This window comes from Aphelocoma coerulescens, chromosome 1A (genome assembly GCF_041296385.1).
Source record: "Aphelocoma coerulescens isolate FSJ_1873_10779 chromosome 1A, UR_Acoe_1.0, whole genome shotgun sequence".
Classification (NCBI taxonomy): Eukaryota; Metazoa; Chordata; class Aves; order Passeriformes; family Corvidae; genus Aphelocoma; species Aphelocoma coerulescens.
Window position 1 is genome coordinate 76,658,870 of NC_091014.1, and position 26,847 is coordinate 76,685,716.

At 38.8% G+C, this 26,847-nt stretch overlaps 1 protein-coding gene across 6 annotated transcripts in view; it reads left to right on the forward strand.

The window, feature by feature from the left end:
* Positions 1 to 17,379: 17,379 nt before the first annotated feature.
* SLC15A5 (solute carrier family 15 member 5) overlaps positions 17,380 to 26,847 on the forward strand; it is a 32,121-nt gene continuing 22,653 nt past the window's right edge. For 4 of the 6 annotated variants that reach the window (XM_069003558.1, XM_069003561.1, XM_069003562.1 and 1 more), the window contains exons 1-5: positions 17,380 to 17,499; positions 18,332 to 18,448; positions 19,144 to 19,665; positions 21,281 to 21,503; positions 25,537 to 25,706. In XM_069003558.1, coding sequence (XP_068859659.1) covers positions 19,299 to 19,665; positions 21,281 to 21,503; positions 25,537 to 25,706 — 760 coding nt within the window. In that variant the 5' untranslated portion in view covers positions 17,380 to 17,499; positions 18,332 to 18,448; positions 19,144 to 19,298. The other 2 variants (XM_069003559.1, XM_069003560.1) reach the window with 2 other exon arrangements.

Consider the following 26,847-nt stretch of genomic DNA (forward strand, 5'->3'; position numbering starts at 1 on the left):
AAAGATCAAAGCAAAGATCCCTGACATGCCACCTCCTCCCAGTCCATGTCATACCGCCCTGGCAGAAGTCTCCCAGAGTATGCAGATCGTGACCTGGACTCCTACCTCAACAATGACCTGAATGATCTACAAGAAGAGGTGAGAGAAGCCTTTTGAAGAGGAAGCTTCAGATGAAGGATGGAAGTCAAGTTCTGTCTTTTCCTTGAGCTGGACCTGACTGCTTCTCCTGGGCAAGACTGCAGGATTTGCCCCTTAACTTCGTAATGTACTTAATTAACTTTTCACAGAGTTAAGTCATTAACCTTGGTTTGGAGGTGTAGGATTTGTCCATCCTTTTATCATTTTTTTCCAGCTGTTAACATGGCACTGCGTGATACACTCAGACACTTCATTGCCTTCCCAGTTCAGAGCAGCCAAAGCAAAGAGTTGCTCAGGAGCATAAGGAAACCTCTTTAGCTGCCCTGCATAACCTTCTAAGCCAAGGGCAAATTCTAGCCCATATTCTTAGATTTTATATATGTTCACCAATACATTGCATTCACATTTTCTTTAAAACTTTCATGAAGTTGCTTCAGTCATTCAATTCTGAAATTTCAGGTGCACCATCTCATTTTTAGCCTCTGAAAAGCCTCTCTGAAATTATGCCCCCTCTACTTTTGAAACCACTCTTATCACTCATTCTTGCCACTCAGTATTCCCTCTACTCTTCCCTTGACAAGGCAGATAAATTGATATTAATGCTACATAAGGGAGGTCAAGGGCACATTAGAGTGGCCTGATTTGCCTGAATGCAGTCTTTCTGCTACTGGCCTTCCACAAAAGGTGCTGTTAAACTCTGTGGACATTCCATTAATTCCATGAGGAGCAGTGCAAGTTTCCTTCCTTCACTAAATTTTATTCAATAAACAAGCCACCTACAAAGTTTTGTGATCTTTTACAATATGTTCAGAAACACCTAAAGTATAGCTATTGCTTAATGAGCTATACTGACTTGAATTCAAGTTTTTTTACTATTATTCTTGCAGAAATAAATGTAGTTGATTTGTTTCTTCCACTGCAATAGACCCAATCCAAGTCCTATCAAGACAAAACAGATTTTTTTTCCTAATTTTTGGGATATGGCTCACACTCAGCTTAAATGGCACACAAGGATTCCACTCATTTTCATGCTTCTGAAAAGTAACCCCAGTCACAAGTAGTGGCACCTCCTTTAAAGGTGAATATTCCTGTTGAAGAAGAAGATTCCGAGTGGATGTTGAATGAGTAGGGCCTATCTGCAGCTCACCTCTCACAAGTGCAGAAAGCAACAGCAGTGGCATCTATTTTCTGAGAACTTTACAACAACTGGAGATAACTTATCAGAATAAACACTGATGGGCCAAAGTTTCCACCTCGTCAGTCCATGCCAGCCAGTAAATTTGGCACCTCTGATAAAGCAGTGAACTTAATTTTTCACTTCTGTACTTTTGTGCAACAGTTTTAATGAAGAATAGTGGGTGACTCCCTGTGCAAATTGCTTAGGGTATCAAAGTTCTTTGTATAGCACTGGAAGAAAGGAAAGTTGTATTGTATTGTATTGTATTGTATTGTATTGCATTGTGTTGTGTTGTGTTGTGCTGTATTGTAATGCTTTCTACAGAATGAATGGTTAAACCAGAATTTCTACATTTCTTCAGAATGGGGGTTAAAATGTACTAGCCAGAGGTTTTCTTAATGTTTTGTCAGTTTGATTTACATATTGGGAATGTTGGAGGTTTAAGGCAAGTTGTAAAGAAACAAGTTTAATTTCTCTGCTTTTTTGGTGATATCAATGCTCTAAGTGTAGCATGCTTTATTAAAATTAGTATGAGTACTGTTGCTTGATGTTTTAACTGGAGCAATACAGGTTCCAGTTTAGCTACATGCTTCAAACACATAAAATAAAAGTCAGACCTGTCACAACACCTAAAAATGGATATATATGCTTAACTGTGCAATTGCATTAATGTCAGTAATGTGTATATTGCACAAAAATTTAGACATGACCATAACTCACTGCAACGTTCAGGCTTATTGGAGCAGGAATAACTTTTAAGTTTTATTTTTTCTACTTGTTTAACAAACAATAAGAGACGGTGACGGGAAGATTCAAAAGTTGTACCTCTGAGGCCTGATAATGTATTGCACATCCTAGTGATGATTCCTGTTACATTTGTGTGAATACTTAAATTGCAGAGGGATTTGGATAGAAGGAGTTGAGGTATTTATGGAAGCTCCCTGTGTTGGTCTTACAGGGCCTGAGCAAGGTGAACTTTTCCCACAGTGCTTAACTTCTTCCTTGTAACCTGCAGGTGTTGTCTTATGCAACTCAGCTTTGCTGATGCTTGTGATCATGTTGCAAGTTCTTTGATACTCGATGTTCTTCCTGAAATCCAAATCCTTCAGGCAGGTGAATCTCTGAGAATTTCTCTTGGTAATCCTTTGTGCTAGTAGGGAAGGAGGGAGTTAAAAAATGTGGCTGAGTATAGCCCTAAAGGTCAAATAACAACACACATAACACTGAGAAACATAACCCTCATTCAAAAAGGGAAAATCTATTATAAATATTTTCACTTACAGACTTTGCCTTTTCTAGACCTGATTTTTTTTTAAGCATTGGTTTACTTCCTGAATCAGTTCCTTTGGTTTCAGCTTGGGTCAGAGGTTTGGCAACTGTTTCCCCATATTTTTATTTTAATTAGACTATCCCTGATTTTTATCTTGTCTATTAAAACAGTATTTAAAACCTGCAAAGTCTGCAAGGCCTACTTTTCTGGTCAGTACAGACTGCCCTCACATCACATTGCTCTTAATGGAAATTAATTGTATCGTGCCTCTAGACCTTGGAGCAGTTTTGCAGATATTAGATTCTTAGACATCTGTGGTGTTTTATTATTGATTAAAGAATGAGAGGAAATCTCATGGTTTAAGACCTTGTACTGGGATTTATGAATTACTCCTTTTCCTATGTGACCCTTGGACGGTCATTGAATCTGTCTTTCAGTTTCCCATCCGTGAAGCAGGGAATAATGATGATTTTCTGCTGCTGCTCTTTGTCCATCATGCCTACTTAAATAGTGCACTCTTTGGAACAGGACTTGCTGCTGGGTAGTGCAGAGAAATTTCATTCTGAGTTAGGATCTGCAGCTGTAATACAAATAATTAATATCAGCATTAAACAGTCAAAGGTATTACATCCAAGATGCATTTGGCCTGAGGCCCACATAGTTCTTAAAATGATGGATTTTTAATTGATTATTTGGAATGAGGCCTTTTCTCAGACTAGCTAAATCGCTTAAGACCCACGCACACCAGCTATATTTAGAGGCGAGGAGGTGGCAGAGTAATTCTTAAAGTGCTCTGTTTCTAATAACCCAGGTGAGTGACAGTCTGTGAGTGCTGCCTCTTTTAAAGCAAACATGACTCACAGCCCCCAGGCTGCAAGCATGTGCAGGTTAGAAATTGTATTGAACTGTCCACATTCAAGAAGCAAGGAAATACAGCCAAATTCATCAACATTTAATTTAATAATTTCAGGTTAGTACAACAGGGTAGTCACACTAATGGCTTAGCATCTCCGACAGCAAAATGCAAAAAGACTGTGTAAAATTGGGGCCAGGTTAAGGTGAGTCTGGAGTAAACAAGGCAATATCTTCATCCCACAGCACACGTTGATGCTTTCAGAAATTATTCTGCAGAAATTACATCTTTATAAGAATATCTCCAGTCCAAATCAAAGGCAAAATGGGAATGGTGTTCTTGATGCACTAATGTTTAATTCTTGTTGAAATGGACACATGCACACACAACTGGCTGCTTCCCAGGCGTTTCTTGCCCCAAGCAATTACCAGCACCCATGGATGGTCTCTCTGTCCCACGTGGTGAAATGAAACTCAGCCATTAGAAACGGCCAGGAGGGTGCACAGGAGGAGTGAGCACCACCCCATGCCTTCTCACATCTCTGACCAAAGCTAAAATAAGCAGCAAAACTGGTTTCCCAGTGGGAGAAGAGTATACTGGCTTCTTGAAAGATGCTTTATGTCCCTTGTGCTCCTGGGGACAATGGACCCAGTTGATTCTTATTTTGTGTCCTAAGCTTGTCACTTACCTTGGAACCCAGCCACATTGCACTGTTCCTTTTTCTGTGAGATTACCCAAGGCAAGCTCTTCTCTGGGAAGCTGAGTATTGCCAGGAACTCCCACTGACGCAAGAACTTTCTTTCATCACAAGCTGCAAAATTAAAAGCGCACTTCGGTTTTAAATGCAATAACAACACTCACCCAGGCTCTGGAACAGCTGCATCTTTGTTCCATTCTCATTAAAGAAGTTAATGGCTACATGAAAAATTAAGCTAGTTCTAACTATTTTTCTCCTAAAGGTACTTTCACTAGAAATCAAACATGGTCCTTCTTGCCTCAATCATTGCCTCTTTTTTAACAGTTCCTATGTTTCATTCCCAAATGTTTGCATCCAGTAAGCATGAAGACAGGTGGAATACACAATGCAGAGGTTTTGGTTCTGAGTTTCCACACGTCTTTGCTTCCTTTAGAGCAAACACAATATTGACTTTGTAGTTGCCTCCCAGTTCTGTTTCTGGGCATTGAACCCAGTGACAGGTGAGAGCAAGGCACAATATCTGCTTAACAGCCAGTGCACACCCGGCTCTGCTATGGCTAAGGACAATTCCCATGTCAGAAAATCAGGTAATCATTACTCAGTGGTTTAGCACCAGACTAGGAATATCTGCATTTTACAACATCTCCTTCATGTGGACCTGAGGGAACCTGACAGGTCTGAAGAATGAAGACCCAGTACCATGTAGCAAGAATCTGGTAATGAAAGAAGTTCAGTGTCCTCCCACCTACCCACAAACACGCCTTCAACTCTGACCCACTTTGCTAGGTGGTGTCTCATGTACTCCTTTGCCTTTTTAAGATTTGTGTGTGTAAACTTAATAATAACTTTCATCATTGTAAAGAGGGTGCCAAGTTCTGAAGCTACCAGGGTGTACTAGATATAAGGTTCATCTGGTTCCTGGGGGTGTTGTACAAGCTGAGATCAGCCTAATAAAAGTACGGGAAGACTGAGAAGCAGTAACAACTGCAATGTGTAGTGCTTTGTGTAACATCTCTTAACTGGAAGTATTTCATGCAAGTTATTGCCAAAGATTCAGATTTTGTTCTACTTTCAGAAGTTCCTTTATTTCTACAACACTACAGTTAACTATTTAGTTGGGGACAACCAAATTAACTACTCTTTGTCTCTGTTAGCTTAAGCTGCTCAGTTTAAAATAGTTGCCAAATATCTGAAGCATAAAATTTAATAGCTTTCCTAACATTTGTTCCTCAAAATTAATAATTCTATAGATAATTTTCATTGTCTGCATAAATATCCAGTCCCTTTTTGTACCTTGTCAAGTTCTTGGCTTCCAAGAGAAATTAATGTCAAAGTCCAATTATAAGCTGAGTAAAAAAGTATTGTTTTCTCAGGGTTGGACTTTATTCTTCCTAATGGCATTGAGCTGAATTTGTCTTCTGATTCAGTGTTATGAGACAGTGAGAAAATAAGCTCCCTATATCTTTGTTACTGATACACACTTTCAGGATTATCTGTTTTAGAAAGGACAGTCTTATTATCCTTATTTAACTAAGAGACAACAGTTTCAGGGATAGATGGAGTGATTAGCAGTTGAATCATAACTTATGTTTCAGGCTAATATTCTCAGTTCTTTCCTTCCTTAGTATTTGCTTCTATCACAACCAACTTCCAAGAAAGGCTTTCCATCTGCTTCCTGTGCCCCCTCCCCCACTTTACCTGTTAGAGTTAACCCTTTCTCTTCCAAGCACACTGCTTCCAAAGTCCAGTGGAAACAGTGGAAGGTCCCTATTGATTGCAAAACACCTGTAATCAGGTCATGGGGAAGTGATGTGTTAAAGGGATAGTTTTCTTGATTTTTTTCTCTTCTGACTCAGCCTGGGAAGATTTGGCACCATTTCCAGACTGCTTCAGTCTCTCTGAGAGAGGATTAGGATTTAGTTGTATTGGTTTATGTAGAAAAATTATAATACATAAGCTGACCTTTCCTCCTAAACCCAGGATTCTTTTGGTGTGTGTTTATTCCCTTTAAGTTTCTACTTAATGGGTTGTTGCCCTGAGTTGTAGATTCTGTTTATTACACGATCTAACTTGCTTCATTTGTCTGCCTCCACGATACAGGACTTTAATGTTGAAATCATATCCCCTATAAACCATTAGTCTAATCAGTCCAGCTCTTGAGGAAGCTGAAAAATCAACAGCAATCTGAAGCTCAGGTTCCCTTCAAGGACCCTGTGTCAAAGGGCTTTGGCGTTCATGTCGTTCCGTGTAATGAGCTCTGCCCTGGAAGGACAGAGAAAATACAGCTTGATAGCTGATGAAGGTTTGAGATTCTTTCTCCTGAGCAGGATTATGATTTTCCTGCATTTCAGTAAAATACTTACAATGTAATTTAGTCAGTGTGTTGGTGGTGGTTAGATGTGGATGCTTGACCACTAAAAACTGAACTGGCAAGCTACATGCTCCTTTCTGCTTAAAGTCACTTAAGAGAGGAGGAAGTGATTATCTAGAGTGAGCTGTCAACCTTTATGCCAGCTTTCCTCCTGATATGATTTATAAAACAGCTAAGATAACCTCTGGGGGGGAGCTTTGCAATGGAAATAGCAAGTGATTTTTATTCTAATGAACATAACACTGTCACAAGTTTAAAGTTCAAATCTGAGGTACGAAGGTTTGGGGGAAAAAAAGAGCCCGTAAAATATGAATGTGACAGCATATGTGTTCCTTTCCTGCACAGTGTATGAAACATGAGAAATAGGCAAATTTTACTTTTCTAATGAGGTTTAAAATATTTTCCAGTCTTTATCAGGCAGAAGGTCCTCAATACCAGTTGTTTTTTGGTGGCTGGATTTTTTTTCCTTCACAAGCTCCCTGATTCAGATGAGGCATTTTTCTCATAGCAAGTTGTGCTGTGCCCTTTGGTTCTTCAGCACTGCAAAATGTCCTGTCACAATTGGCACTCAGTAAATAACCCTTGGCCAACTGTGGCCAACAGGCAGAACGCTGAATGCACTACAGGAATTTAAACTGCTGGAGGAGGTTTGTCCTGACCAGCATTTAAAAACACCAAATGACGATTTATTGCAGAACTTATTTCTTTTTATTCTGTTAAAAGGGGAAAAATAATAATAATAAAAAAAATAAAGCATCAATTTGACAGCTTTCACTGATATCTAGCTTACTTCAGAACTTCTTTAAAAATAAAATCAAACTCTTTTCTAGAAACTGTTACATGCAAAACAAAACCAGCAACAACTAATTAGAAAGTTTATACATCAATGGCAGGTTAACCTGCCCCTGAACTTACCCAGCATATTTCTTATGATGAGAGCTGTATGAATGCAATTTAGGCAGTGAACCATAATGTCTGCAGGCTTGCTGAGGCTGATAGCTTTTCACTTTCTAGTCAGTACCTTTCTGTCTCAAGGCTAGAGTTGCACTACATCCTTGCTATCTGCTGAAGTAGAAAGAATCGGCTGAGTAAAAATGGAAAGTGAACTAAAACTTTAACAAAGCTCTAAAAACACTTAAATTCTGTTTATTAGCCTTACTTCCTGAAGACATATCTCACCCTGAAACCTTGTATTAGTAGAAAGCTCCCTTGTTGTACCTGCTGTGGGGCACACTGCCTGGTTGGAAAGGAGGTGGTGGTGCTTCATGGGATTCAAAACTTCCATGTTGGTCTTTTCCTCCGTGGCCCAGCCATCCCCAGCCAGGTGGGGAAGGGGACAGCAGGCACGTGGCAAACACCTGCTGAGTGGAACTTTTCAGTGGGACATCAGTGGAATGATTATGACCTGGAAGAAGCAATATTGAATGCATCAGTAATCAAAACAAATTCCTTCTGCTGGTTTGGTAAAGCTGGTATGAGTTGTAGAGAAATGTTCGCAGCCAGCAGGAATAGGTGCCACTGCCATGCACTTGCTTGCTCTGGAGTCCTGCCATGCTGAACTTCCATAACTAGCAGCAATGATCCCCTCATTTCTCTTTCTGAGTGCAAGCTGTGCATTAAAAAAGGTACTGAATAGCTTGAAGACACAAGGAGTTAAAAAAAGAGGAAGTATAGCTGTGCTTTCCAATGTGTCACATGATTTCAGCTCACTTTTCTGATGTGAAAAACAGAATATAGTCTAAACTGCTTTCAAAATAACCAAAACATGCTTGGGCAGTATTCTCTTAAGTTTTGTCTGTGTAAGTAACTAACTAGTGGGACAGATGGTAGATAAAAGAAAAATGAATCTCCAGGAAACCCCAAAATCCCCTTTGAATTTTTGAAAAAGAAGGAAAAAACAAGGAAAATTAGGAGATCTTTTCATACACCAGCTGTTCCCAAATGATAGACACTACCACACCATTGGGAAGTTTGTATTTACTTTGGGAACCTGACTGCATGAGGGACCTACCTGACACTGAGGGACAAGTACTCTGTCTCTCTGTGGCAAAAAATGCACATTGAGTGGGGACAATGCAGCTCAATTTTTTTCCCCTCATTAATGTCTCCTGAGATACGGTCAGCATAGATTTGGGCTAGGGAATACAAAAGCTCAATATCACAGCTTGTTAAGAAAATCAGGAAATCACTGGGAGTTATTTCTTTCTTTTTCAGCAAATTTTGAATTTCCACGGGGGGAATAAAATCAGTAATTCCTGATACATCCAAAGCTTAGTATCACAAAAACTTTGAAGGCAATAAAAATAAGCAGCCTCTCTATTTTTCCATTAGCAGGTGTCTGAAGCTTTGCTGAGACTCCTACTGGCACAGAGAGATGCTAAATGCAGTGTTTTGCCACCGTCACAGGGTGATTTATCTATGGAGTATAATTTTTTATGCAGCTGTTATACCTCAAGTGGTAAATAAGGCTTTGTCTGTGCTCCAAAATTGTGCCACTTTAAATATACCGCTGTAATTAAAGTGCTACAACCCATTGGCTGTTGTTACAGCCCTGTAAAACACCATTCTGTCATGTACTTGTCCCTGTATAGCAAGGGGAGCAGGGTGATTTGGTACTGTAATGCACACTGAAGCTTTTTATTGATGTTGCAGTTACATCTAAAAGAAAAAAAAAAGGCAACGGAGATGTTATGCTGGGAGAGGTCTTGAGTGTAGATAAAGTCTAAATCAGAAAGATTGTGGGCAGTTTCAGGTATAAACTACATTTTCCTGTGGCTGGGGATAATGGTAGCACATTATAGTCTGTGTTAAATATCATTAACAATGACAAGAGTGTGGCAAAAACATTTCACCAAGACAGGAAAAATACAAGGTTTGTGGCAGTAGCATCAGCAGCCTTATCACTGAGCACAGAAGGATTTCTTAGAATCCAACTATTGCAGAATTAAGACCATTTTGTTTTCTATCAGAAGTCACATTGTCACCATGAAGTCACTCCTGAGAATGGAAGTTTGGGCCATGGTTAAAAATTTCCAAATATCTTGCAGCACTTGGAGTATAGTATTTGTTTTCTGATTTCAAATAAGCAGTGAAAAACTGTTCTTGCAAAGGTTTTCCAATAAGGACTACAGCTGGGTAAATCTTATTTTAATGTCTGATTTCAAAAAATCAGATTCACTTAACTGCCTCTTTGCAAGCCAGAGCAATTTAGAGAATATCTGCCTGGAAAATTTCTGTGGGTTCTGTGGGTTATTCTCCCAGCAAGACAAATATCAGCATAATGTTCAGTATCGTGGCAGAAAGGCTTTAAATGGTGTGCCCCACATGTAAAGCCCATGGTCTGGTTGTCACACTGTTGAATACTTTGAAAAGGCTTCTTTTTTTTTTTTCCTCTCCAGTGTAAAATTCTGTAGTGGCTTTGATTCCTCCTTATGTAAGTAGAGTCATTATTTAGGATCTTAGTTTTTCCTCTGATCTTCTTTAGGATTCTTCATTTCTATATTTGGCCCCACTATTAATTTGCAAGGGAGCCAGAGTTTCTCTGTGCCATAACTGACCCATCTTTAGCGTGGCAAATAACATTCCTTGCCTATCTGACAGAAACGTGCCAGACTTAATTAGCAACAGACAATGTTTTCAGAAGTGACTGGTTAGAGACATCCTGTGAAAACTGACGCTCTTCAAGACTATCAGGTTGAGCCTCTGGATACACATTCACAGTGAAAATTCACAAATAACTTGAAAAACAGTTGGTGCACTGATAAGATGCATTTTAAACACATTACTGCATATCACAGCAAATGTATTAATGGTTCCTTTCATGCACATATTTTGAAACCTAATTCTTTCCCTTATTCAATGCCAAAGACTTGAAATTCTACCTACTCTGGTAGAATTTTTCCATTTTGTCTAGCAGAGAAGGGCAAACGCTGTCCATCCCACCTGCAAAATCCAGAGGTGAAACACTATGGACCATGAGTAAGAAAGAATTTTAAAACTTCAAATTCAAGCTTAGATCTGCTCAGGATTTTAGAGCTCCATCAGGATTTTACAACTCCATGGAAGTGTGCTTGTGTGACTGCCAAAATCCTTCACTGTGAAAAATACCTATTGTGATTTCTTCACCAAACTGGAAGCAGCAGCCACTTGCACAGCACACACAGGTGCTATACAGCTGTTTCATGATGGATCTCTTGCTTTCTGACCTGATTTCCACTGGTGTTAACTCAACAGAGCACTGTAAACTTCTCTGGATGATTAGAAAACATTCCTCTGAAGTATGTGAACAAACATGAGCTACGAGCACTGTGCTGGAGATTATCTTATAAATGTGACATCTCGGCAATGGGACAATATAACTGCTGTTTTTTTCTTCTGTCAGCTCCCTGGATTTTAACAGTTAGTTGCAATCATATTAAACATCTCCCTACCATTTTTTCTAGCAGGAAGCATGATTCTTTTCTCTTGGAAGGAGACAGACCAATTTGTGTGCTCTATCATCCATAAGTAAATGTAAGAACTGATCTGAATGCAATGTTTATTTTCAGGTAGTGTGCTGTGGTAATCTGAGAGACATAAACTCATTGCAAGTCTTCCATGGAATGGGAACTTGAATTTATGAAAAGACACTGAAACCAAAGGTGTCTCCCTCATCCCTTGAAACACTTGCCAAACTTTTTTTCTGTCACAGCTTGAGGTCTTCCCTCTGAAATCGATGCCCACTGTTACACGTGGAGAAAGGCCAACATTCTGGTGACATGGCTGTATCACTGTTAAACACTGCAGCCCGTGTGGTCTCCTTGCACATCACTTGGCACACGGGTTTCTCCCTCACCATTCCAGCTCAGCCAGGGCAGCTGGGTGAGGAAATTAGGCTGTCCTTGTGTTTTTCTTTTCCTGTCAGATCCTAGTGTGATAGCCAAAACCTAGTTTGCATTCCTCCACCTTCATCTCGTCTGCCACAAATATAATTACTCGATGTTCGTCTCGCTAAGAGATCTCATATCTAAGATCTTCAAAACGTCTGTCAAGGAGAAAGCAATAGGGAGAAAAGCTGAGAAACTCAGATGTGGGTTTAGGTCAATGTGCATTATGAATGTGACAGAACTACTGATGTACAAACACTTATGTATCTACCTGTAAAATGTGAGCACCTAATACCAAATTTATTTCACTACTATTCCCTTTCTGTCTTTCTTTTTGAGTTTAGGCTTTCTTCCTGCAACAGTATCAATTATTTTTCAATAGTGTCTTGCATCCCATTCTTTCTCATGTCTTTTTCAGTACCACCCTTTTCTCTGCTAAATCATCAAAGATATTTTTGTTCTTTCATTGTGGCAGAGTCTGTAAACGCGACCTTAGAAAGAGAATTTCTAAGTGCGAGCATTTGTGATGCATTTGCACTAAAAGCTTTGAATTGCTATCTTTGATAAAGCTATTTGGTCTGATTATATTGTTTTGGAATCGCACATTCAGGTGCACCTCTCTAAAAAAAAAATGAATTTTTCAAAATGTACTATATTGCATGTCTCAAAATGGAGGAGGATTATTTTTAAACTCAGAGTATTCCATGTAAGCAATTGTATTTCTATCCTGAAATTCACACACCAGCACTTAAACTGAAATTTAAAGTTCAGTGTTTAAAAAACAATAACTCCTAATCTTAAAGTTGTACCAAATATAAATAAAGTTAATAATAATTATTCTAGGTTTTTTTCTCTTAAATTGCTTCCATACTTTCAAAACTGCCTGGGCAGATGTTGCAGACATCTCTTGTATTGAACATGACAAATATTCCATGTGAGCACTGAATAGCAGATGCAAGAGCCACTGATGGCTGAAGTGTGATTTTTAAGTGGAAATTGAAAACAGCGTTTCCAAATACAAATTCAGATCTCACAGACCGCAATCTAAGTGGGAGTAACTGCACTTTGGAAAATTCAGGGATGTCTTTAAAGAGACATATGCAGTCAGAAAAAAAGTGTATTCACATCACCAAATAGTTGAGGCCCAGAGGTACAGCCAGCTATAAAGTTACATGATGTGTTGTTATCAGCATTTGAGGCATGGGAAAACCTCCCCTGCCTTCATAAACCTCTGTGGCTGAAGACATCCCAGCACCCACCCATTTCAGCAGTAGAAAGGATTATGTGAGCCCTCTGTCATCTGTTTTGGTCAGAATCAGCCAGGTTTAACAGTAAATGGAGTTGAAAAAGTTAATCCAGTGTATTTCAGTTGAAGCTAATTTTGAAACAGTTCTACTGTACTTATCCCCAGATTAGGAGTGTAACTTGTTTCACTCATTTTAGGCAAATTGCTGACAATAGAGGACATTGTACCTGGTGCTCCAGATGTCTCCTCATCAGTGTTGAGTGGAAGATCACCTCCCTTAACCTGCTGACCATGCTGACACCTTTCATGAAGACCAAAAACTCGACTAAAATCAGTTTTAGATAGGAAAAATATTGGCCATTAGGAGAGAAGCTTTTTAAATTCTGCCAGTTTCTCCCTCAAAAAAGCCACACAAGGCACTGTAGACAGGGTCTATAGTGACTCACACAGTTCTCAGCTTGTGGACGTTCAAGTTTGCAGATGAATAAATAAAATTGTGTTACACTACTTCCTGTACCAGTTTACAAGGCAGAAATGTGTATGAACAGATAAGAGCAATAAAAAAGGTTTCAAGATGACTGCCTGAAACTTCCTGCCATCAACCTTTGTGTGATCATCTGTGTATGAAAATTTTATATGGGCAGACAATCTGGGGTTCATATGACCATTGACACACCCACCCCATGCAGATTTGTGAGACTCCAGATATTATTTTGTGGATGAAACCAAAAACTTTAAAGTAATACTTTTCCCTTTGGAAAAGGATGCTCTGCTGGCTCCAGCATGCAGCTCTCATTTTCTACCACTCTTGGGCCAAAACTGTACTTTTCTCAGGTTGAGCTTTCTCTCTCCTGTCTGGTGAAGACTATCTCTTTTGTAGACATAATTAACTATTCATTGACATGGAGCCTTGAATTTGACTCTTCCCAAATTCCATAGGGAGAGCAGCCTGAATCTCTAGGTTACAAAGTCAGCTCCCATGTAGCTCACAAAGCTTTACACAGTGTAAAGCTCCAGCAGGAGAGATTAAAAGACTGTCTGGGCACACCAGTGGTTGGAAAGCTCTTCAGTGAGGTGGGAGATCTGCTGTCAATCCCCTGCTCTGATGAATATTTGCTTCTAAAATAGATGCTGACACCTTTTCCTGGCTTCTCTGAAACCAGTTATGTTGGATCAGGGATGAATATAGAGCAGAAACTCTGCCACCACATAGTACTTATATATGTATTTTAGAATACTAACCATAGTCTATTAAATGGACTTGAATATAAATGAACTGTCACTATGGGAGAATAGTTGAAATCATCTTGGATGTACAGATAATATTGTCTCAACTGTGAACTCTGCTTTAGAATCTCATTTCAGCCTCTACCTAAAAATCTATATGTCAAAAGAAAATATCCTGGGTGCCATCTACAAACCATAACATGACACAAAAAAGCCATCTTTCTATATGATAGAGCTACTTCTAATTTTCCCATTAGACCAAACGACACCATAAAGAATATCTGCCAACAACATGATATAAAACCACACCATGCATCATGAAAAATAATTGCAATTCAATTACTCCTGAATTATAAAACCGTCAGCTAGGTGCAAAAAAGACAAAAGCCTTAGAACATATGATAAACTGCTTAGCATAGATAATTATATATGTTTGAACAAAATCCCCAAAATAAAACATGTGCGGTTTGAAGGAACAGGGTAATCATGCCAAAATAATTCTCATTTACAGTAAAGGTTTGAGGATCAGCAATTTTAAAAACCATCTCCCTGAAAAAAAAATTATCAAAATAAATTAGCACTCAAAGAGTGTAAAGTAAATTTCTCACTCAGAGAGGTCATGCCCAGCAACTGGGCAAGAAAAATTTTCTTCTATCATCTTCCTTAGAGTCTACTTTGCCAAAGTATTCAGTGTTGCTGCTCAGCATCACAGAATGGTTGAGGTTGGAAGGCACCTCTGGCAATTGTCTACCCCACCTGCTCAGCACAGTCACCTGCAGCAGGTTGCTCAGCACTGCCTCCAGTCAGGCTTTTAATATCTTCAGGAATGAAGATTCCACTCCATCCTCTCTGGGCAACCTCTTTCAGTTTTGAAAACCTCACAAGTTTTTAATTATTCTTAAATTGAGTTCCCTTTTTTTTCATTCTGTGCCCGTTGCCTCTTGCCCTGTCGCTGGGCACCACTGAAGAGAGCCTGTCTCTGTCCTCTTTGAACCCTCCCTTCAAGTATTTTTATAGTCTAATAAGAGCCCCCTGAGCCTTCTCTTCTCCAGGCTGAACAGTGCCAGCTCTCTCAGCCTCTGGTCATACGAGGGATGCTTCAGTCCCCTCAGCATCTTCATGGCCCTTCACTGGACTCACTCCAGTATGTTCATGTCTTGTACATCCTTGTACTGCTTTAGGTACCATGGAAAAATCTATGGAATTCTTGCTTGGTGTCAGTTCTGTGCTTTTGCCACACTCCCTGCTTAAGTAAGAGAAAGGGAAAAAAATTACACTGGGGGAAAAGTAGGATTCAGGGAGAAGACAGGCTTTTGGAGGACAAGCTGAGAAAATAAAGCTTCTAACAGAGAGGTCCTACCTGCACTCTTCACCAGGACCTCTGGGGCATTCTTGGGAGAGGGATTTAATTCTCTTTCTTGGTATGCTGCATTTCAGCAGAATGAAGAAAATGGCTTTCCCACATTATTTTTGATTATTACTATATTAGGAAAAAACAAATATACTTCTTAAAATACCGCTTTTCCCTAAATTTAAAGTCTCACCTTGGTCTTGCACTTTCACACACAAAAGTGGCCGTGGAACAAGACAGACATAACATCCATTCTGCAGCAAGGCAGAACTGGGTAACATTACCAGTTAACATCTGGCTAAAGTGTTGATACTTCTGCAAAAATACTTACTGAAGGGAAAATAAAATTATTCAAAGTTGATGTGGTACCGTGGTTCCAGAACTTCTCAGAGCATTTCTCATATAATCAGTGATTTTAAGAACTGGTTATTTCATAGATGCTATTTTTCAGCCTTCGAAGTGTCCTTTTAAAACATTTGAGAGATCTTTATAAAACATAAACCAATTTTATTTTAGATTTGCTAACATAACATATTTCATAAATTGGATTTCTCAAACTCATGATGACTACCTTTCACTTTCTTAATCGACCTTTTACATGCTTCACAAGACACTTGGGTTTTACATGTATCTATTCTTCTGGAGTTTCTCACAAGTATCAGATATGGGTTTGAAATGTTGGGAACTCCTAAAGAAGCACTGCCATATTCTGTCACATTTCTGTTCAGGTCAGAGTACTCTGAGACTACACTGACAGGCACTGCAGAAATCACTAAAGTGGTTGTCTGAGGTAACATTTTAAACGGAATTTTCATTATTCACCTGTGAAATAGGATATAGGACATAGGAATTAACACATTGTCCAATGTGACACCTAAAGATCAAAAAAAAGGAACAAAAAAAAAAGAATAAGAAAGCTAATAGAAAACGACAGAGTTCATCCTAGAAGCTAAATTTTTATTAAATTTTTTAGCTATTAAAATTTTCCTCTGCATTTCTTCTGCCTTTTAAATTCCAGTCCTCAATTCAGTGGTCGTTGTGCCAGGTTCTCAGCCTATACAGTTTAATGGGAATCCTAGTGCTGCCTAGAAAGAGTTGACCCACGTAATTTTTTATTTACAAGTGTCAAAATTCTTGTGTTGCACTGTCAGCCTTGTCCATATCGATTATGTTTCCACCCCAGATATTTAGCAGGAACCACAGCCACTGCTATGATGAAGGGTAACACCTCTCACATGCTCTTTAAAAGACTAAGAGTAAAGCTGAATTAAATTTACTGTAGCATTAGAGAGACTGACCTTTCTAGAGCACAAACTGAGTTCTAACACCACTACTACTCTTTAGCCAGAGGAAATGTTGTGCTGGACACTGAAGTTCTGCCTCTTCACTTCCAATAAACTACCTCTACAATAAAAACACTGACAACTATCCCTTGTCAGAGAAAATTAGGAGAAAATTTCAGTTCCAACCTGTCCAGCTTAATTCACTTGCCTGATGCTCATGTATAGGTTCCAGTATGAGAAGAAGTAACCTTTAGCCTTGGGTGGTAGGGCACCAAATAGCAACTCCTTAACAGCCAGACCTCTAGTGGGCTGACACCATCATGTGAGAGCAAGTATTTTTATAAACCAAGATCTGGCTGCCACATTTCCAGATCTTTAAAGAAGATGTGTTTAAAAAACATGCAAAGTCCTTTCTGGCAGGCAGAAGTACTGCCAGAAGGGCTGGATTTTGAAACAGCAGTTATTTTGTGTGTCCAGTTTTTAGGAGCTTCGGTATACATAGAGCTCTACATATGTTAATGCAAATAATAGAGGTTTTTAGGAGGCTTTATGCAGTTCTATTACCTTGTGTAAGAATAAGTAAGAATAAGCCAATTGAATGCCATGCAATTCAACCAGAATTCACTAAAAATCATGTCAAGTAAATAGGATGACCACCTATAATTGCTGCAGAAGTGATTAAGAAAGTAAATCAATATAGATCCTGTTGTCATACGAAGCTTATTCTCTTAGCATTGAGCATGTTAACTCATGTACTGATCAATCTTTGACTGTCACCACCACACCCTTATTAATCACATGCAAAGGCAATTCAAAAGTAATCATGAAAATCACCTGCTTCCTGCTTTCTACACCATTTATAAGGCTCAGTCAATTATTCCTTTTTCCCAGCTTATAACCCCAAATTTGGGTAAATGAAACCACATGAGGACTGAGAGCCATCCCAGCTAGGAGAGCCCTGTTCTCTGTACTGCTTCCCATCATATAATTCACTGTGAGCTGCTAGCACCCATGAGAACAGGTAAACTTGGCACTCTAAAGGAAAACAGACTATTTTAAATTCAAGTGTCTATTGGAGCAAGAGTTTATTTGTCCTTATGTTTTCTCTCTGATGTTAAAAATTGGTTGCATTTGCTTAAAAAAGGAAAAAAATTTAAAAAAAGGGAAAATAATTCTCCTTATGAACAGTCAGGTAAAAGCAGCTTCATGTAACAGAAGAGTTAAAATTCTTTTTTCTGTCCTGTTTTGAGTTGGGATTGGCTTTTTAGGCTTTGATGAACAAACTAAGCTGAGTTATACTCTTGATTTCTCTGGTTGGTTTGTCCAAAGGAGGATCATTTTGGCTATCATGGATTAGAAGACAGATACAGTTCTTGATGTGTTACCAGTCACAGCTGTTTTCATCCCCATTAGAATGTCTCTGAAAACTAAGAGGTTTTTGCTGTCTGAGTTCTTGCTTTAGACCTGTAATAGGTTCAAAAATACATTTAATTTTAGGAAACAGCCTATTACTGCTCAGATTTAAGCTTCAGAGTTTCTAGGCTTTGTGTTTGAATCACGGTTGGTTTGGGGGGTTTTTTGGGTAATCTTGGAATCTTTATCCCTACTGGTTATATACTACTGTGCTTCTGTTTTGTGATGTAGTAGCCTTCATATTCTAAACAGATCTTAAGAGGCCAAATTTGAGTAGTTATAAGGACAGGTTGAAGGAAACAGCAGAACCTATGTCTCAAAAAATGCTTTCAGAAGCCCTGAGAGCTCTGTTTGGAGAAGCTGACCTGGTTTTCCACTTCCTTGTAACGTGTATGCTTTTACACCTGCCCGAGATACATGTGGGATGCTTCCATTTGCAGGTGGAAGCATTTTGAACAGGTGTTAGTGATCTTAATGAGCTCCACAAAATGGAGAAGCTGACCTGGGAAATCAGCAAATTCGCTGTGGATAAAGCAGCAGGAACATTATAAAGTGCTGTGAGTTTGGCTCTTCCTAATTCCCTTTCAAGGCTGTAATAGCTTTTGTTTGATCTGAGAGAACATTGCCAGTGCCCCTGCCCCTTCTGATGCATTGTAGCTACAGGGCAGAATCTGCCTAGAGGAACAGTTGTGGGTTAGGCTGCTTCTAGATTGCTCTTTTTTCTTTTGATAATAAATTCAACTTACTTTCTTTTAAAATTTGTTTTTCTAGCTTAAACCTAGTAGCATTACTTATTTTTATAATTACCTTTATCTGAATTTCAACCAGAAATAGAAAGAAATTTCACAATGATTGGATAATGTTACCTTAAAAAAAAATCCCTGTCTTTATCTACTTGCTGTTTTTCACTTGTTGTCTAATTAAAGTATTGGATTATTTTAACCAAATTATTTTCTCAATCTGTTATTTGAATTCTGCTGAAAATGCTAGCTTTCATCTGTGTTTAAACCTTTATCTTTAACATACAGATTGAGTTTAGCATACAGTATTGGATTCACATAATTTAATAGATAATATAATTCTGGGGAAAAATCTTATTCACCCCCAAATGAACTAATTAAACTACTTAACTTCCTAGTGTTGCTAAATTCAGAAGCTGAAATGTTCATATAGTTCTTTGATTTTTTTTTTTGTTTGGGTGTTTTGCTCTTTTTTTTAATACTCTTTGATCCTATATGTAATATCTCAAAAGTGACAGGTGCCCTAAGAAATTGTAGTAGCAAAGTGTGGAATTCAAAGCGAGAGTCTTACCAGTTTGCTGATGACAGTGCAGGAGCACAGAAGTATACCTGTAACTTAAGCTGATCTACTCAGTCATACTCCAAACACACAAAAAAAAAGACAAGCATGCCTGATGCAGACAGAAGAGATATGCAGAAGGGATTTTTGAACCACATGGCTGACAAGGAGCAAGGACCCCTACCTGGGGGAAGCAACCATGCTGGCAAACTGCCTCAAGCTGAGAAGAAGCTCCAAGAAGCTGTCTGCGTGCTGCTGGTGGAGCTGTGCGAGCGATTCACGTTCTTCGGCATCGTGTGCAACATGATCCTCTTCTGCACGGTCAAGCTCGGCTACCGCAGCCACCAGGCAGCCATTGTCAATATGTGCTTCGTGGGCAGCTCCACGCTGACACCAGTGCTGGTGGGCTGGCTCGCCGAATACCTCGTGGGCAGGATCAAGCTGGTGTGCATCTGCATGTTTCTACACTTCCTAGGTGGGTGACACCCTGGTGGCTGTGTCGTGTTTTACTAATTCTCTCGCAGAAACGTGCTCTTGAGCATTGTGTTGGGCATCTGTTTTCCCCAGCCTTCTCTAACACCTGATTACTTAGCTACTCCTCTGCAAAATGCACTGCAGGGTTTGCACCTTTGCAGTTTTCCGAGGCAGTGCTTTCAAGAAGACACAGCAACATTTGTGTGGGCACCTTGTGGTGCTGGTGCACAAAGTTGACTCCTCTGAAGTGGGTCAGCTATTGAGAGTGTGGATGTTCAACTCTTAAAATTGGTCCCTTTAGCAAGGGTTTTACACAAATGCTTCAGTCAGAAAGAGAATTTAGGAACTGCTTCCCTGCTGTTAGAAGTAAGATTATATGTAAAGGTACAAGACTTTTGTGTTTGGACAAGAGGAAAAGCATTTAAGAACACACCAGTATAAACAAAGTTGAAGTGTCCTAATACCTGCACTGAGGGCCTGCCTTCTGTTGGCACATTCTGGATCTTCCCTGGATATTATTCTGAATACCTTTTACAAAAAAACCACTGCTCAAACAAAATGCACCTGTTCTGTAGCATTTAATGCATCTCCCATGCATTGGTGGTGCATCTGGTGGTTAATCTGTCAAATTAAACCAAGTTGATAAAAATATTTCTTTCTTGAACTGGTTGTTGAGCAAGTCTGACTTCTACAATAGCCAGCTGCATTGTTATTTGGATACACAAGAAAGGATGTGAAAAAATCAGTCATTCCTGAAATGTTCTTGAGCTGATTGCAAAACCATTATTCAAGCAGTCTGGAAAAATGATCACTGTTGTGTTCCACTGTTTCTCCTCTGGTATTCTGGTTTAAATCTCTTTCTGCCACCTGTCCTTTCAGTGCATTTCTGAAAGTAGAAGATTGGAGACATAAACACAATTTGATGCACTTGGGTATTGTTTTAACTAGAACACTTCTTCCTTTGGACATAAATCATTAAACACTCCAGATGTATTAAAATTTGATGCATAGTCATAGCATTGGCTGATGTTGTTGTTGACACATCAATTTTAAGCTTAGTGTCCATTAAAACTTGAAGAATCTGTAGCGGATTAAATCTGTAAGACTTGCTTTGAAGACTAGAAGTGGCAAATGCAATTCATGGCAGTGCTTCGATAGTTAAATTTTCTGGAAATCATATTTTCTATGAAGCTGCTGCAGGAAAAAAGGAAATTTTCCACAAAAGTTTTGAGAATTTATTTCTTAATTATGGTTCCTATTACAATTCTGGGGTTTTAGATGATGGAAAAAAAAAAAAGCTGCACTCCACTGTGGGATGGTTTGTGGAGGTTTTTTGATTAATTGGTGGTTCAATTGATAGAAGAACCTGAATCCTTACAATCATTTCAGAGGAAATTTGGTTTCTTGGAGGTCCATAATGGTATTGCCCTACTTTTCATAGCAACATCCAAAAAGTTTCTGCCTCTCTACAGAATTATGTGTCTCCCTCTCCGCACTTTTCTGTTGTGCATCTTTGATTTTTCCATCTGTCTTTTCAACATACCTGCTCTAAAAAATATACATCTTATTCATCTGATTCTAATTCTTTTCAAATGACAATTTTCTTTCCATTCCAGGCACAGCACTATTACCCGTGGTGTCATTTCCCTTTGAAGATGTTTACATTGACAGACGACATATTCTTCACACTCTACCCAAAAGGGAGCAGAAAATTGTGTTCTACTTTGCCCTCCTCACAGCCAGTCTGGGAATAGGAGGAATAAGAGCTATAGTGTGTCCACTAAGTGCGTACAGCCTCGAGGACTGTGGGCCAAAGGAACTGCTTTCATTTTTCAACTGGTTGGTAATTTAATGTTGGCTAAATATCTGTTGGGAATCATGGAGCATTGCCTTGAAATTCACTGCTGAAATTCACAGATCCTGGGGATGGTGGGTTTTGTGGTTTTGCTTTTAACAGCACAACTTTTAGATTTTGGAAGAATTTCAAGAGGTTCAGTTAAAACTTTTCCTGACTTTTTCCTTTTGCTAGTAGACGATAATCTATTTTGGCCTCATACAGAAGTATTCAGTCAGAGCATTCAAGATTAAACAATTTGCCCAAATACTCAAAAGACTTGTTGCCCTATTTGCTGTTGGAACAATATTTTCCATTTGGTTTCCTGCCTTTAACAAGGCTATGCCTTTAGGATACTTTGCTGTTGCTCCCTAACAGTGGCAAAATTCAATGATATTTTGGGATTTACATCAGGGTAAGTTTTTAGCAGTGACAGGAAGCAGTAGACTGCTGGTTTGCTGGAAGTCAGGATTGTGAGTAGTCTCAAACTAGGCTCAGTGGTAGGGATCTGCTGTATTGTTTCAGCTTTGTTGCTGGGCAGTTCTGGCATCTGATAAACCACTTAACATTTGTATTTTGGTTGAATTTTTTTTTTCCATTCTTTAGGAAAAGTTGCTCTTAAAATGCTTCTTAAAAATCAGGATTTGGATTTCTTTTTTTTTTTTTTTTTCCTAAGAACTATTTCTTTCTCCATGCATCAGGGAGGTAATTTTTGATGATTTGTTTGCCCTTATTTGCCCTTTCTGTAGCCTTATACAGAGTGATATATTTTCTGGTTAAACTGTGTAGTGAGGAAATTGCAGTGGGAATCTCCATATTCCTGCTTCAAGGCAGGGTGAAAGAAAGCCCTAAACTGCCCCCTTTTCTCTCCTTTACATGCACAGTTATTAAAATAAAAACTGAGCACATTTGCATATTAACAATGCAATGCTGAAGAATCAGTGAAGATCTTGGTGAATCAGATCTCTCCTCCTTTGGGGATATCTTTCCTGACTATTCTTTTTTCTTCCAATTATGTTAATATCAAAGAGTTTTGAATTAAATCCAAACTTCAGTGAATAAAGTAGCTTTACCAAAGGTGGATGAGATGTTTAGTTCCCTAGAGCAGATTCTGCCTCCTTGACCTCCCCATAGGAGAGAAGAGAAAAAAAAATCCTTCTTTTTTACTCTATTCTGAGTTTTAATCCTTAATTAGCAACATCATTTTGATTAAATAAGACTCTGGGGAATTAAGACTGGAGAGCAATCAGTTGTTCTGAAAGATAGCTCTGGAGAGTTTATTGTACAGTGGTCTTAGCCATTCAGAATTGTGTTTAATCAAAGTGACATTTCTCAGTGTTGATTACAAAGGAGATATAATATGAATAAAAAGTTCCTTGGGGGAATCCAAATGGGTAAGTTCTTGGAACTTTGGAAATATCAAGAAAGGCACATGTCCAATGCCAAAAAATTTAATTTTTGCACTGGCACCCAAGGAGGAGCTGTTGGAATGTAATCTCAAAATTTAGAAAAATGAGGGGTTCATTCTAAGCATTTTTAATCTCATTAAACCCCTCAGAATATAATCACTTTTCCTCAGTAGCCTCGTCTCTCTTGGTGGGTGTTTGTTGTGGGATTGAATTTTAAAATGATATAAAATGAGATGTCATACTCTTGATGAGTTTGAGTCTGGTCTTGGCCAAGTTCTGTTTAAACAATCAGAATTACTGAATTAAAGATTGGGTTAAAAGTCCTGGTAATTACCTGTTTTCTAATTCAATCCTTCAAGAAGATTGCTTTGCACATCTTAGGGCTTGGTTCTAATGTGCAGTATGTACTATGCCTCTGACCTCATAAATAAACAGAATATACCAATTGTAAGTGAAGAAGTAACTTGGATTCTGTTGGATTACATTTTTCCAAGGCCTTCTGCATTTCCAAGGTTAAGATTATGGACTGGTACTATTTTGCAGCAGGAGAAATCCATTCTGTCTGTTGGCAGGGAATGAGAGCTAAGGGTACAATCTAGATGAGGGGTGAGAGTTAGCAGAGCTGTATCTTGTCTTACAGACTTGCTGCAAAAAAACTGCAGAGCACATGGAACCAGTGGTGTCTTCCATCCTCACTCTCTTTTTTGTTTCTGTGTATTGCAGATCAATTTCTGCCATTTTCCTCAAGACACTTTGCTTTGACTTTTTAAAGACTTTTTCTACTTCTTTGGGATTTTCTCCCCACACTTTGTTTTTGCAGAGAACTCCACAGTCATTCTGAAAAAACTGACCTCCTCCTACAAAGATGTATAAACATGAACAATACTTTTCAATAAGAATCACCTGGATGTTACTACTTTAAAGTTTTCGCAACAAATACATTTCTGTAAAATGATTTAAGGAAATCATTAGGTTTATGTGGGCTTGTCACAGTAGCTTGTAAGTTTTTATCTGGTCTGCATTCTTGAAATGAACCTCTCAAGTTGGTTTTTGGCTCTTATTGTGAAGAGACCTCAGAGTGCTGAAGCTTCAGGAAGGAGCTCTTCCCTGCAAAGCTGGACAGGATATTCAGTTTGATGTATCTAACTAAATCTGCTATGCCCTGATGTGAGCTCTGAGACTCTTTATGTAATGAAGGCCCGGATACTGATCTGCTGCTGTCAATTTGATATGAGCACAGCCCAGAATTCTCATATGTGTGTTGAGGTTAGTTCATCTTTCATGTTTTGGCCATAGGGATTGCTAAACACATTGGTTGGGTTTTTTTTCTTCTCATTTTTTACATTTTACTTTACATTTCAGTCTTAAAGTACATTGCTACTCAGCAGCAAAAAATGAAAGTGCTCTCCTGTACTCCAGGGTTTTCTTTGGATGCTCCTATTTCCAGTCAAACACTCATAGAGTCATGAAGAATGTCAGGACTTCAGGTAGCTCAGGCACACTTCTTTGGAAAGTTTGGAAAACAGCCACTGAAGCTTCTAACTTAAAAATTGTCACTTAAGAATGGAATGAAAACTTCTACACAAGTTCTAGTTAAATGAATCACATAATTATATTTTTTAAAAGCCTTAGTTGAATGGGTCAATATTTTTATGTACAAAATCTCTCCAACTGTATCATCATCGAGTAACTTAATTCCAAGTCTCTTGTCACTGTAGACAATTCTAGATTCATTAGCCCAAATACTCAAGTTCAAATAGCATGCATGAGGCAGAAGTTACACTGAACTAGAAAAGGAGCTTTGCTTCTTCCAGTAGTATTAAGCTGTACAATTATGTATCAATGTGTATTTCACCTTTAAATGAAAATAGCTCCAGCAAAGGATTCTCTTCTTACAGTTGCTTTCAAACTGTAATCTTTGACACACTGGGGCAGTACTGCTCAATATTGTGCTATTTTCAGGGGTACCAAACTACAGTAGATCTATCACTAGTGGTATGCCATCTGCTTCCAAGTGTGTGGGATTTATCCTTTGAATATCTTCTGTGATTAGGAGGGGCTCAGGACTTGGGAAGCACCTCTACTACCGATTACAGTCTAAGAGAAAACTGTGTTGGGGAACCTCCTTAACCAAGATATTCCAGAAGCCAACAAAAATTCAAGCTCAGCCTTGTAACTAGTAACTGATAAATCAAATTTTAATATTTCTTACATTTTTTAACATTTACTGTTTCTTAACGAAGGGGTGGTGGCATTAAGACATTTCTCTTAAGCTTGAAACATATGATTTGATGATATTTCATATACAAAGCTTGTTGCCAGATATTAAATGTGTAAATGGTAAATGTTGATGTATTTAATTAATGTCACCCACTAGAATATTTCCAGTACTACACTGATAATTTGTTCAGCTCTACTGCCTTAGTACACTTACTTTAATCATATACCTCTTGGAGCTGAGACATTTGAGTGAAAATCTGTTTTAATTGCTGTGTTAATGTGTGCATGGTACTGATGCTGTCCATGATTACTATACTTAACCATGCCTTTAATTGGATGCTTTAATCTTCTGTACAGGCTTTTCTATTATTCAGCCTCTCAGCTTTTCTCTCTCGTCTCTGTGCACCAGGTTTCATTGGCTGGTTAACTTGAATTCAGCAGTTGTCTTTGTCAGCATTTCTTACATCCAGCAGTCTGTGGCCAGGAACCTTGGCTTTCTCATCCCATTTGTGTCTGGGCTTATGGGTATGATCACAGTTCACATGGTTCGAGGTGAAATGATTTACAAACCCAAAACAGGTAAGAGGCAACTCTGTCTTAGGAAATATCTTTAGAGATTACTTTCACAGAAGAAATCAACTTGCATATCTAAACTATTTCTTCCATAACTCTGCCCTGTTTGGTTGGAGAGCCTTGGGGTTTAGCCCTCCTAAATCTGCATGTGAGAAATTATATCCTCTGCAAAGACAAACCTGGAGATTCTGGGTAGGCTGTAAAAGTGGGAAGCAGTGTCTGGGAAACTCGTGTATGTTTTCTGTCACATCAGGGCATGTGTCACAGCCTTTGCCTGTGCAGGAAGAGGTGTGCTGTGCCTGCTGCTGGTGGAATTGATTTTGTCACATTTGGTTCAACCTTTTGTCTGCCCAACCCTTTACATTCCAGAGGAAAGGAGGTGGCCATGACCATCTTTGAGACCAGGTCAGATGAGCCAGGGCACAGCCATGCTGCTGCTTTGTTGAGCTCTCTGATGGGCTTGTCATGGGGCACTCCATCTTCTGATTTCAAACCTGACTGGGTTCAAACCCTTGCAGAGCAGTAACTCCACATTACTGCTTCTTATTCCCTTTCTGTGAATGTCCAATCTCTAGTGTAGGGCAAAGCAAAATAACATTTCTCTAACTTAAAACATTTCAGTACAAGCTCTGCCAATGAATTGAGCTGATATCAAATGTTCTGTTACCTTGTATTTACTTCTGAAACTAACTCTGCTTTGAGAAGAGCCCCAAGTCCTACTTGTTTTCTGGTTATCTTCTTAGTCAAGTCTCTCTGGAATTCTGCACTTTTTTTTCTTTTAGTCTTCAGAGTTGATCTTAAAATTTTCTATGTCTGAAACTTAAACATCACTTACAATGAGTGGTGAGAATAGTTTCCTTGTACAGTCCTAGAGAACAATAAAAACTCTACCAGCTTTGTGTTTTCAGGTTTTGATATGCTATCTCAGATTTTATTCCATAGTGGCAACAGTCTGAAAGTTAATACTACACAGCCAGGGAGTTTTAAATATTAGTTTACCTAATAAAATGCCTTTACTTAGTACTTTAAATCAAGTGCTTCCAGTAGGTGTCATTGGATATTTCTAGAAAATAATTTCCACATCAGAGATAGTAGGGAGACATTTTCACTCTGCAGTCTTAGTTCACCTTGATTTTTGGGAAGTATT